This window comes from Ictidomys tridecemlineatus, chromosome 7 (genome assembly GCF_052094955.1).
Source record: "Ictidomys tridecemlineatus isolate mIctTri1 chromosome 7, mIctTri1.hap1, whole genome shotgun sequence".
Taxonomy (NCBI): Eukaryota; Metazoa; Chordata; class Mammalia; order Rodentia; family Sciuridae; genus Ictidomys; species Ictidomys tridecemlineatus.
Window position 1 is genome coordinate 19,665,419 of NC_135483.1, and position 13,148 is coordinate 19,678,566.

General features: G+C 38.7%; 1 protein-coding gene across 13 annotated transcripts in view; it reads left to right on the top strand.

Moving 5' to 3' along the window:
• The window catches only part of Enpp2 (ectonucleotide pyrophosphatase/phosphodiesterase 2), a 105,703-nt gene that overhangs the window by 76,287 nt on the left and 16,268 nt on the right, over positions 1-13,148 (top strand). For 4 of the 13 annotated variants that reach the window (XM_078016746.1, XM_078016748.1, XM_013356833.4 and 1 more), the window contains exons 15-20: positions 677-804; positions 3,103-3,190; positions 3,364-3,451; positions 4,578-4,762; positions 7,300-7,351; positions 11,952-12,095. In XM_078016746.1, coding sequence (XP_077872872.1) covers positions 677-804; positions 3,103-3,190; positions 3,364-3,451; positions 4,578-4,762; positions 7,300-7,351; positions 11,952-12,095 — 685 coding nt within the window. The remainder of the gene's footprint in view (positions 1-676; positions 805-3,102; positions 3,191-3,363; positions 3,452-4,577; positions 4,763-7,299; positions 7,352-11,951; positions 12,096-13,148) is intronic. The other 9 variants (XM_078016749.1, XM_078016751.1, XM_005316205.5 and 6 more) reach the window with 3 other exon arrangements.

The following is a 13,148-nucleotide window of genomic DNA, read 5'->3' on the forward strand; positions in this document are numbered from 1 at the left end:
GTAAGTGTTGGAAGCCACCAGGGCTCTGCTCTTCAAGCGCTTTTCTTCCATGATCATCCCCCACTGTGGGTTGGAGGAACATCTTCCTCACTTCCCTGCCATCTTCTGCCCTGAGAGCCTTCAAAACTTCTGGCCTGGGGTCAACTGCAGGCCCCAGAATGGTCTTGGCAATGATGAAAACTGAGACTGTTGGATCCTTCCATTAGAACTGATAAGTCTTCATTCACCATTAATCAAATCTTTACTTTCTCTGGAGCAGATCTGCCCACCGTCTGGATCCATTGTTCCCTGATTCAGGGCAGAGACCCTTAAAGCACTAGCAACTTTCCTCAGATAGAACTGTGTGTATCACACCTCCCTTTCTCTACCTCTTGACTTGAAGCAGTTGGGAAAGGCCTTAGGGTATAAGCTGCTCTCAGTTAGGGTCATCCTGAGTCAGGAATGTGTCTTCCAAATTCCTCCCTCCCCTCTAATAGCCTGCTGTACTATCTCCAAAGCTAACCAACCCCCTTTAAACTTATTTATTTTCAGTGTATATTATTTGATAGGGGGTAACAAATTCCACTTATTCAGGAACGACTCTTTTGTTGAGCTTAAAACTGCCTTCAACTTTTAAGGGAGAGAACACCTAGGATTTCTTCTAGAAGAAAACCACCAATGTTCATTTTTATTTCAGTGTAAAAAACCAGATCAGCACTTTAAGCCTTATATGAAACAGCACCTTCCCAAACGCTTGCATTATGCCAACAACCGAAGAATTGAGGATATTCATCTCTTGGTGGACCGCAGGTGGCACGTTGCAAGGTAACTTGGGGGCGCCGGCTATCTCTGTTTCTTATCTTTGAGGCCATCTCTTTGGCAACTGGAAATAATTTAAAGTTCTTTGTCATTATTAAAAGAAATAGTTGGACTCATCTCAGGTAAGGGCTGAGATGACGCATCTCCTCGTTCTGGGGGTCAGTGTGTTTGTGTTCCTTTGAAGTGTCTTCATGTACATATGTGCATGTGTGTATGCTTGTATCCAATTTTGAATTGATATTTTAGCCTTTGTTTTTATTATTTGAACCAGTCAAAATTATAACTTGGACCTTGTCCTTGGACCCAGGATGGATGCGATCTTGGTTGATGAGACTTCGCCTATAGCAGTGTTTATGGAGGACTTCAGGAAATGTGAATCTAAAAACCTATTATTGTGAATGTGTTTTACATTGCTTTATTTCTCATGTTTGCCTTCTTTCAAATATTAATGAAGTCTTGCTTTTGAATCTGGTGTAGGACATCTGGAGGCTCAGACAGTTTTAAAGAATTAATTGCTGAAAGTTGGTTCATTTTCAACCAGCCCTGGAGCCAGCCATATTCCACACCCTCTTCCTTTAACTTTTCCCTTAAGAACAGTGCTGTGAATCTGTCTGTAGCAATGACAAAATAGCTATGACATGCATCCTACCTAGGTTCTCTACTCCGTTTACAAAGGAGACTAGATAATGACAAATTGGTTCCCTAGGAACTTGTATCAATAGAGAATGCTTAGAAAGACGTGTGGCAAACACATAAAGGTCCTACTGTAATCTGAAGGGGTTGATAGAGTTAAATATGTGGGGTTATTAAGAGATATATGTGAAGGTCAGAAATTATTGAAATCATGTGGAACAGACATGAGGAGTTAGAAGCATTACAGAGATGTGACAAAAATGGTTTGGTTATACCCTGTGCAGGACCTTTTATGTATGGGGTGACTTGGGGGGAAGAGAGAAAATTTGATGCAGTTGTCAGGTTTATATGAAGAAGAGCATATGGGGGTTGAGCAGATGTTATGTGAAAGATGACGACAGCTGTTCAAATTAACATAGACCCAAGCCAGGCATTTTATTTTTTTATTTTTATTTATTTTTTTTAAAGTCATGAGTGGAGACAAGGGAGTATTTTGCCCCCCATTTGGCAATGCCTGAGCATTATTTTTTTTACGAGAGAGAGAATTTTAATATTTATTTTTTAATTTTCAGCGGACACAACATCTTCGTTTGTATGTGGTGCTGAGGATCGAACCTGGGCCACACGCATGCCAGGCTACCACTTGAGCCACATCCCCAGCCCCAGGCATTTTAATTAGTAAATCTTTTTAATATTAACTCTTTCATGGCTGGGTTACATATGCACATATGTTATTATCATCCCAACTTCAAGGTGCTGTTTGCTAAGGATGGATACACTTTTGATAGATTTCTTTATTTTCCCCAAGTACTTTGCTTCAGTGCTATGTGCCCTGTAGGTATTAGGAATACTCATATTAATAAACATAAACTTTATTTGGAAAAGGATCTTATGACACTTATGTAAAAGGTGAGTTCGTGTTATAAGGGGAAAGATTAATGAGCTTGATGTCTTGAGAGCAGTTTTTCATTTTCTATTTCTTTGTTTTCTTTAAAATTTTTTTTTTGTAGTTGTAGATGGACAGCATGCCTTTACTCTATTTGTTTATTTTTTATGTGGTGCTAAGGATGGAACCCAGTGCCTCACACATGCTAGGCAAGTACTCTGCCACTGAGCTACAGCCCCAGCTCCCCAATTTTCTATTTCTAAGAAGAGATATTGTGTAGGATTTTGTTAGATGTCACCATCAGAGTTCATTTGACTCTCAGTTGTACAATTATACTCTAGTTGTAGTGTACTTAGAGGCAAATTTGCATACAATCCTTTTACAGAATCCAGAACTCAAAGCACTGATGAAATATCTCATATTTTTAAAGAGCCTACTGTGTGGTGGCATGTGGTCCCACAGGGAAAGTCTTAACACTCTGAAGGCTAGTGAGGCACATGGGCAGGCAGAGCATTACCCAGGATAAGTGTTCTGCGAGGATCTACAAGGAGGGTACTGATTCTGTTCAAAGGTCTCCATTGATTGTGGGGTGACTGTCAAGGCAAGGATGCTTGGAGAAATGAAGAGAAGTATCTTGTCATCACCACAGGAATGATGCAATCAAAACAGAGACAAATGGGCTTTCAAAAGCCCCTTCTCAGAGATCCTCTGTATCCTGAAAATGGCTTTTTATCAGAGCGATTTCAGGAGAAATCCTGACTGATGATAAAATTGTTTCAATATAGGAAACCTCTGGATGTTTATAAGAAACCATCAGGAAAATGTTTTTTCCAGGGGGACCATGGATTTGATAACAAAGTCAACAGCATGCAGGTAGGATCCCAGAACTGTGCGCTGATGTTGTGTTTTGTTTTAGCCATTGTTGGGAGGGATGGGAGTGGAGAGGTGAGTGACATCTTGTTGTGGCATTCATACATAGAGCAAGGCTTGCTACTGGGTGTCAGGAGTGGTTAATTGTTTCTGTTTGTTTTCTTTTCTTTTGGAAGACCGTTTTTGTAGGTTATGGCCCAACGTTTAAGTACAAGACTAAAGTGCCTCCGTTTGAAAACATTGAACTTTACAATGTCATGTGTGGTAAGTCACTCATTAAATCAAAACCAGGGACACCATCTTTAGTTCATGTACGAACTTCCTGAATGTCAGAGAAAGAAACGAGATGTCTCTTCTAAGACCATCTCTGCTTTTCGCAAAAAAAAAAAAAAAAAAAATGTAGTAACTTGCTCATTGGTTCAGAGGACAGAATGTCATCCCTTCTAAGGCGTCTTTGTCTCCCTTCAACAGTTGACTAGCAGGGAGTTTTCACAGTGTTGCTGTTGGCAGCCTCTGGCTGATCCAACATAGCATTACAGTTTGACACTGCTGGTCAGAGACCTGATGAAGCAAGAGTTGGGCATGGAGCTTTCCCCACCTCTCTCTCTCTCACATTGCAGCCCCGTGAAAATCTTGCCAGCTTGCATCCTGGCCAGCTATTTATGTGCTCCTAATTATTTTTCTTCCTTGAGCTTCTAGTTGCTGAATGAGGACAACTTTTCCTATTTAGTAAGGGAGTGCCAGTCTGGTGGTTAGAGGGGGAGTCTGTAAGTCGGGTCTCCTGGGTTCTTTTCCCATCTTGGCTGCTCGCTCTTCCCTGTCCTGCCTCCCAGCTCAGGCAAGTCAGTCACTGTGTGCCCACTTGGCAACCATTCACTTGCTGTGAAATCAGCCTGTTGGTGTAACAGTGGCACTTCAAGGCACCAGGCCAGAGCCTCCTCTTGTCCCCACATTTGTGTGGAGTGTATTAGAGGACAGGGCTATGGTTATTTATTGATTATAAGTCTTATTTTGGATGAAAAAGTCTCAGAGAAGTGCAGAAAGGCAGTGATATGGAAGCTAAGAGTCCTTGAAGTGTCACACCTATCACACACATAGGCAATAGCTGTGTAAGACCCTCTTCCTCCACTCTTGTTTTGGGCAGTGCCTCTCTCTATTCATGGTCAAGTGAGGAGCATGGCTATTTCAGGAAGCTGTGGCAAGACATGGTGAGGACAGAATGGTTTTGGGGGTATGTCAGGGATGCTTGCTACCTAAATTTGGTGTTACTCAATTTTGATTTGTGTTTGGGAGTTTACACACCATTGGAGGTGAAAGGTTTTGATTCTTATTATATATCATCGAAAAGCCATTTAAGAAGCACCTGGTTCCTTTTCTCTCTTTGCATCAGATCTCCTGGGATTGAAGCCAGCTCCTAACAATGGAACCCATGGGAGTTTGAATCACCTCCTGCGTGTTAATACCTTCAGGCCAACCATGCCAGAGGAAGTTACCCGACCAAATTATCCAGGGATTATGTACCTTCAGTCTGATTTTGACCTGGGCTGCACCTGTGATGATAAGGTAGAGCCAAAGGTAGAAATAACCTTTATATTTATCACTGAGGAGCTGGTGGGGTTTGTTTGTAATAGCATGTTCAGTGGAACTTTCTGTGATGATGAAAATAGTTTCTCTCTTTGCTGTCCAAAGTAGAGCCACTGGATGGTGTGATCAAGGGATTTTAATTTTCTTATTTAAAATTTAAATTTAAGGATCCAGCAGTGGCTCATTACTACCATAACACAGACAGAAAATGAAGAATAAAAAATGTTATTCCATGCACAAATCCCAACCAAAAGCTTTCTTTTCTTCAGCCATGGATTACATATCGATCAGTCATGATCCTGGCAGGAAACAGGTGGCCAAGATAAAGAGGTTTTGAAAGACACTTTGAAAAGATTGTTTCAATCATGTTTAATGAGAGAACTATTTACAGAGGCTGGGCAGGGTAGATGGAAGTCAATGAGGAATGGTAAGGTGCTCCGGAGTAGGAGGATAGATCCAGACTCTGAAAAGTGAGGGGTGGAGGCAAGTTATCAGAACAGAGAGACCTGGGTAGGAAGGAACTATTAGATTTATTAGCTGAGTCCAGGTAGTACATTGCACCTTGGTTGGAAGAGAGACAGGGAATAATACCCTCCTTTCCCTCTCCTTTACTCCCCTACAGATGTCTCCCATTGGTAGAGTCCAACAGGAAACCAGAGGGCAAGTTTGCCTTTTGATACAGTCCCCAGAGGTCAGCCTCCCAGGACACAGAGTGGGGTGGGGAAAGGTGCAACACCAATGAGGCAGTATTGTTGCTGCAGAGACTATCATCATTCCATGTTTGAACAGTTTTTGAAAACCAAACAAACTAAAATGCTAGGCAATAATTTTCTTATTGACATTTATATTGATCAAAGACCAATATAGCAGCCAACCAGTGCTTCTAGCAGCAGGAATCAACCAATGCTACCACATGCAACTGACACAATGCCAGCCCAAAGCAAGGCAATCTGGCATATTTGTATGTGTGGTGTTTTGGTAACTATATGTATGATTTTTTTTTTCAGCTTTAGAAAAATGTAAAATATTTCTCCTATTGCCTAGTCTCCTTCTCCTTCTACTTGCTTCCTTCCAGGATTCCTGGGGGTCCAAGGAGCCACATTTGGAGGTTCCCTACTGTAGGAGTTCAGTTTGCTTCTCTTCCTCATTTCCCCATTTTAATCTTCTTCCCATTTTTTTTCTCTTGACAAGAACCAAAGAGACTAGTTATAACAAGGCAGGAAATCTCAGAGCTCAGTTTAGAGGAGTCGAATTGCCAAAGTCAACAGGAAGACATTTCGTGAGGTGAAGTGGAGGCCAGATACAGGTTTACAGGAATCAATTGATTGCCTCTTGTTTTCTGAATTATCTGTCTTCCGAGAAGAAGGAGACTGTTGGATATCTTTTCAAACTGTTTCAGAAAAATTCTGCTTTGTCTTAGTCTATGGCTTTCTCTAAAAGACTACCTTCTTCCTCTAAGACATCCAGACATATTGAAAAAAAATGTAAAGAATTAAAAAAGTGAATACCTAAGTACACAAATCATAAGAGAGAAAACTTTACAGGTTCAGTGGAAGTTCCATGCTTCCCTCCCCATCCTAACTCCTTCCTGCCCAGAGTTTACTGGTGTCCTGAATGTAGTGTGTATATTTCTAATGCATGTGGCTGTACATCTCAAGTAATATATGATGTAATCTTTAGTTTGTTTCCAAAGATGATTTATGTGTATTTTGCATAGTATAAATTTTTATATGAATGCTATTATACTATTTGAACCCTGCAATTATTTTATTTATCATTGTTGTTTTCATAAAGAATCAGTGAACATTTATTTATAATCTACTGTACATGAAATACCTTTTAAATGTTATCATTATGATTTTGAGATAGATTTACGTGTATTAATATATTGTTAGCTCACTCATTTTTACTACTTATAGTTGTATTTAATTGTAAAAATGTATCATACTGATTTCATTGATTTTCCTATTTGAGAACGCTTGGTAATTTCAAATGTTACTCTTATGAATGATGCTGCAACAAATGTTATTGTAAATGTATTTTGGACATTTAAGCTTAAATGCTCTAGGATATATGTAGTGGAAGGTAGAGTCACTGACCAATTATGTTTTAGAATTGTTGACTTATTAATTTTTAGTTCTGGAGAAAGCAATTTCATCTATTAGTTTGGAAATTATTTTAGTGTACCTAAGGATTGATCTGAAATACTGAGGCACTATTATAATTAATTATATATATATTTTTGTATGCCCAGGTAAACATCATTACCAACATGGGAAGTTGGTACATGATTTCCCACAGCTTTAAGGAAAGGAAACAGTCATGGAGAGATTAAAGAAGATGCTCATAGACACAGAACCACTAGGAAGTAGAGATTAGAATGTCAAAACAGAAATTCCTCAGAGTAGTTTATGATATTAACAGAGTTTAAGATGCAGGCAGTATCAAATAGAGAGAGGGTACAGGAAAGAATGAACACTTCTGACTTGCTTTTTTCCCCCCTGCTTTTCTGGTATTCACTCATGAAGAACAAGCTGGATGAACTCAATAAACGCCTTCATACAAAAGGGTCCACAGAAGGTAAGGGGTTGGTTAAAAAAAAAAAATTATACAAGTTTTATTTTCTAGTATGAAAAAATTGAAGACTTCTATTTGCTTCATAGTATAAGAACACTATTTAAAAAATTCCTATTTGTATTGCAAAGTGATTTTTATATCCATCTGATGAAGGGTATTGGTTTATTCTGTGTGCTCAAAATGCCAGCTTGAGATAGAAAATTGTGACTTGATTTTTCATTTTCTTCAATTGCTTCCAAGTCCCCCGCCCCAACCAGATAATCCACTGTGTATCTGATGGGTTTCAAGGGAAGATGCTAATGGGGACTCCTATACAAGGAATAGTAGTCACAATTATAAATGAGCAGCTGGTTTCTATGCTGAAGCTCACCTACCTAGAGTGTCAGTGTATATGTTGTAGGGAAAGAGATACAGGGGAATGAAATCAGAACTCCCCTTTCAAATAAAGGATTATCTTGAGGCCTGACTTCAATCTCCTCCTGTCTTATCCTGCCATCATGTATAACATACATCGATAACAAACATGTATTAATAAATTTTTTCAAACTTGAGATATGACAAAAAAAAAACTCAGTGATTTTTGTCAGGAAAGACACACAAGATTGGGAGCAGTGGTGTATGCCTATAATCCCAGCAACTGGGGAGACTGAGGCAGGAGGATTGCAAATTCAAAGCCGCCTTGGCAACTTAGCGAAACCCTGTCTCAGAATAAAAAATAAAAAGGGTGAAGGCTGGATGTGGCTCAGTCGTAAAGTGCCCCTGGGTTCAATCCCCAATACCAAGAAGAGAGAGAGAGAGAGAGAGAGAGAGAGAGAGAGAGAGAGAGAGAGAGAGAGAGAGAGAGAGAGAGAGAGAGAGAGAGAGAGAGAGAGAGAGAGAGATGATCTTATGATCTGCTTGTATTTTACTATGCTGACTTTAGGTTCAGTGGGTCCCTGACTTAATTCAGTGGTCCCTTACTCTTAATTCTAGAGTCTGGGTTGACAGGGTAACCCCTGTATGTGACATAGCCTGTCTAGGGCAGCACACAGAAATGCATATTGCAACTCAGCATTACTATCATGAGGCACTTCACTTCCATTCACAGTTCACTGGCCAAAGCCGTATCACTGGCACCAATGGTGCAGGGAAATATATTCTTTCCATTGGGACCCTGTCTCACAAGTCACATGGCAATGGGTGGAGACAATAAATAATTAGGAATAAAAATGCAATTTACCTTCTTCCTTCTAACTTTGAAATTCCAAACTTTAGAAGAAAATAGAAGAGGGTGTGGAGGCTGCTGTATGGGTTACTATAGTAGATGGGACAGCTTGTTGAAACAGTGGGGGAAATAACTGAAAGTAAGGAACCACATAGGACACAATACAGCACCCCCAAGCCATGCAGCAAAGATGCACAAGGTCAAGTTTTCCTGAGACCATCGCTGGAGTTATTAGTTTATGTATGGCTCATTTATCATATGTGCTGTTTCCAATCTTACTAAGCAGAAGTTGAAGAAAGCAGTAGAAGACTTTTTATTTACCTGACTTATTTTCCTCCTTTATAAAGATATTCATCTGCCCTTCTTCTTTTTCTCCATCCTCCTCCTCCTCCTTCCTTTGATCACAGAGAATGTAGACTCAGGCATATAATTGGGTAAATCCATTTTTAAAGGTGGAACTTCATTGGTGAAAGCTACACATATCCTGTACAAAATCTGAGTGATTTGAAATGTTTGACCTCCCTAAACCATGTGGACTATGGTGTCATAATAATTACAAGAATTGGGATGCTGCCAGGGTCAAGGGTAGATAGTCTCATGATTTGAGTTTTTCAAATATTCAATCACAAAGCAAAGAAATAGTACTGAGATGCTTCTCTTCTAAAAGCCACTGGTTTGTTGTTGATGATTTTTTATTAAATTATTTATTTATTCTAATTTGTTATACATGATGGCAGAATGCAATTCATTTCATATTACACATTTGGAGCTCAATTTTTCAAGTCACTGGTTGTGCGCAAAGTATTTTCACACCATTCATGTCTTCACACATGAACTTAGGGTAATGATGTCTAACTCATTCCATTGTCATTTCTACCCCCTTGCCCCTTCCTTTCTTCTCCCTCCCCGTTGTCCTGTCTAAAGTTCCTACATTCCCCCCTGCTCCCCTCCCATTGCCATTATGAGTCAGCATCCTCATAGCAAAGAAAACATTTGGCCTTTTTTTTTTTTTTCCCGGGATTGGCTTCACTTAGCATTATATTCTCCAGCTTCATCCATTTACTTGCAAATACTATGATTTTGTTCTCTTTTAATGCTGAGTAACATTTCATTGAGTATATATACCCAAGTTTCTCTGTACATTCATCTATTGAAGAATATCTGGGTTGGTTACACAATTTAGCTATTGTGAATTGTGCTGCTATAAAAATTGATATGGCTGTGTCCCTGTAGTATGCTGTTTTTTAAGTCTTTTTGGTATAGACTGAGGGGTGGGATAGCTGTGTCAAATGGTGGTTTCATTCCAAGTTTTCCAAGGAATCTCCATATTGCTTTCCAGATTGGCTGCACCATATTGTAGTCCCACCAGCAATGTATGAGTGTGCCTTTTTCCCCACATCCTCACCAACACTTATTGTTGTTTGTCTTCATAATAGCTGCCATTCTGACTGGAGTGAGGTAAAATCTCTGCATAGTTTTGATTTGTATTTCTCTAATTGCTAGAGATGTTGAACATTTTTTCATATATTTGTTGATTGATTGTATAGCTTCTTTTGAGAAGTGTTTGTTCATTTCCTTGGCCCATTTATTAACTGGGTTATTTGGGGGGGGTTTTGGTGTTTAGCTTTTTGAGTTCTTTATATACTCTGGAGATTAGTGCTCTATCTGATGTGCAAGTGGTAAAAATTTGCTCCCAGAATAGGCTCTCTGTTCACCTCACTGATTGTTTCTTTTTCTGAGAAGAAGCTTTTCAGTTTGAATCCATCCCATTTATTGATTCTGGGTTTTAATTCTTGTGCTATAGGTGTTTTATTAAGGAAGTCAGGGCCTTATCTCACATGATAAAAGTTTGGGTCTACTTTTTCTTCCATTAAATGCAAGGTCCTTGATCCACTTTGAGTTGAGTTTTGTGAATGATGAGAGGGGTTTAATTTCATTTTGTTCCATGTGGATTTCTAGTTTTCCCAGCACCATATGTTGAAGAGGCTATCTTTTCTCCAATATATGTTTTTGGTGCCTTTGTCTAATATACGATAACTGTACCTATAGACCAATGGTACAGCATAGAGGACACAGAGACTAACCCACATAACTACAGTTACCTTATGTTGATGATAAAAATCCCTTGTTTTTGCTGATTCAAACTCTGGTTGTTCATGGTTCTAAAACATTTTGATCTTAGAAATAATTCTCGGTGACATTGTGACAAAATCATTCTGACAATGGAGCATGAAATATCCTCAAATCTCCAAACATGAACATAAGAGGCATCTTCTTAATGAATCTGTGACTCTCAGGGATAGAATTTGCAGGTAATATTGTCATCTCTGTGTGGTTTGCTCAGTCGAACAAAAGTCTCTTACACCTCCCACCAAAGGGTCTTTCCAAGCATAAAAGTTTAACATTTGTGGATTCATTCAGTGTTTGTAGGATGCTTACCCTGGCCTGGTTCTGGTTTCTCTGAGACAGCTGCACCTATAAAAAATGGCAGCATAAAATATTAGAGGAGACTCATAGTGGCACATGCCCTTGGTCTGCTCATGTCCTAATGGGACCAGCCTTTAAAAGAATTTCGTGAAGTAAAAATAATTATATGTCATGGTTGTATTATGGGTAAAGCATTTTCTTGTTTAGATTCTGGAATATGCATACACCTCAATACTCTATTTTTTTCTTCATCTCTTGGTCTTTTTTTCTGTCTTCTTATAGGCTCTCTCTTGGTCATTTCTTTGGCAGCAAAGCAACATTTTCTTAGTCCAAGTCCTTTCAGGCCTCTGTGATGTTTCCTGTGTCATAAATCCTAGTCTCCCATTTAAAATATTGAATGCTTACTCCACTGGAGCAGAACCTTGTGAATGCAAATCTGTGTGTGTGTGAGCACATGAATCTATTAAGAGTAATTACTTCCCCTTTCTGGATACCTTTGAATATGTGTTGAAGCTTGTAATTTGTAAACCTACATTTCTATACAAATGTAAAATTGTACAATTTTTGTTATTAGTTGTTTTAAACACAGATATAGGTAGTTGATATATTTCAGAATAAGCCATATGTCACACATAACCCACTTGAAGTATTCATATGTGGCTGTTTTAATGTCATATGCTATAAAATCACTCATATATCTGTATAAAGCATACATGTAAAGGCTGCACATTCCAGTAATGAAATAACTCAGGGGATATTTGGAGATTTAAAAAAAGAGGTATATTAAATTAATCATAGGAAATAGTTTGCTATAAATATTTAAACTGTTATAGAATGAAGCCATTTGCCAAAATGAAAAGGAAGAAAATGTAGTCTCCAAGATGGTGATCTACACTGCAATTGTATTTCTAGATAAGTGATAAATTCCAGATCTTAATTGTACGATGGTTGCTCTTTCTGGGTCACATGTAGCTAACATCTTGATGGACTTACTATGCAATGAAAACTCATTTCCTTGTGACATTGAATCAATGGATGAATGCATGAATAAAATGGAAAATTTAAAAACTCTCATAGCAGGCGATTCTAGCACTGAAGCTGGCTATAATTTTTGTGGTAAGAATTATTACAATATTTAGTTTCACCTTGGTCTTTATTTACATGGCTAGAAAATGTTTTATATTTTCTTAAGTTAGAACTCACTATCATCTTTATATAAAAAGGAATTGAAAATCATTTTAAAATGACATGGTTTTGTGTGTACATGTTTGGCTCCTTCTCACACACAATGAGAGAAGAGTGACTTAAGGAGTGATAAGACTTACTAACTTTAAAGTAGCATTTTGAATATTTTAGAGAGGGAATCTCTTGTCTCTCTTTTTGATTCTAAAAATGTTTCTTTCTTTGTTTTGTTATATTTTGGAGTTGCTAGTTGTCTTAAGGAAGAAGATATATTTGTGTTTCTCTGTATGTGTGCCCATGTGTGTGTTTTAAAGAAGACTTGGAAGAAACCATTACTCAGTATAATTGCTTGTGATTTATAGTAGTTTTGATATAGACACTGAATTCTAATCATCTTTAACTACCAATATTGTTTGCTGTGACAACTACAACCACTATGACCAAAGCTAGTTTGGGTGAAGACTGACCTTGGTGTGTTACGTGTTTTGCTCTTTGACAATACAACATCCCAGGGAAGCAGAAGCCTTTAGGATGTTAAGTTTCAGAGTTGCAGAGTTATGAAGAGCTGAGATGAGATTTGACTCCAGTTCTAGTGACACTTAAGCCTATGTGATTTCCTCGGAAAATGCTTATTCTTCTAAGTATTGGCACAAAGGGAATATGTCAGGAGAGAATTTCAGTTCATGTCAAGATTTGCAAGTTGTTATGAAATACTAGAGGCTTTGATACAAATGATTGTCCTTGTTAGGGCTTACTAATGTTGTCTCAGCAGATATCACTTGGATAGAACTGATGATGCACAGGAGCAGCAGGACCTTCATTCCAATATGTTCTCCATTAGAACAACCCAGCAGGCAGCATTGGGCTGGAGATTGCCCCAAAGGCTAAAGTGACGAATGATGAGCAAGAGGGTTGAGGCCTAGAGTCTGGGTGCCGCTATGTAGCTGAATTATCTAGTATAAATAATAAACCCCCAATTGCTCCATC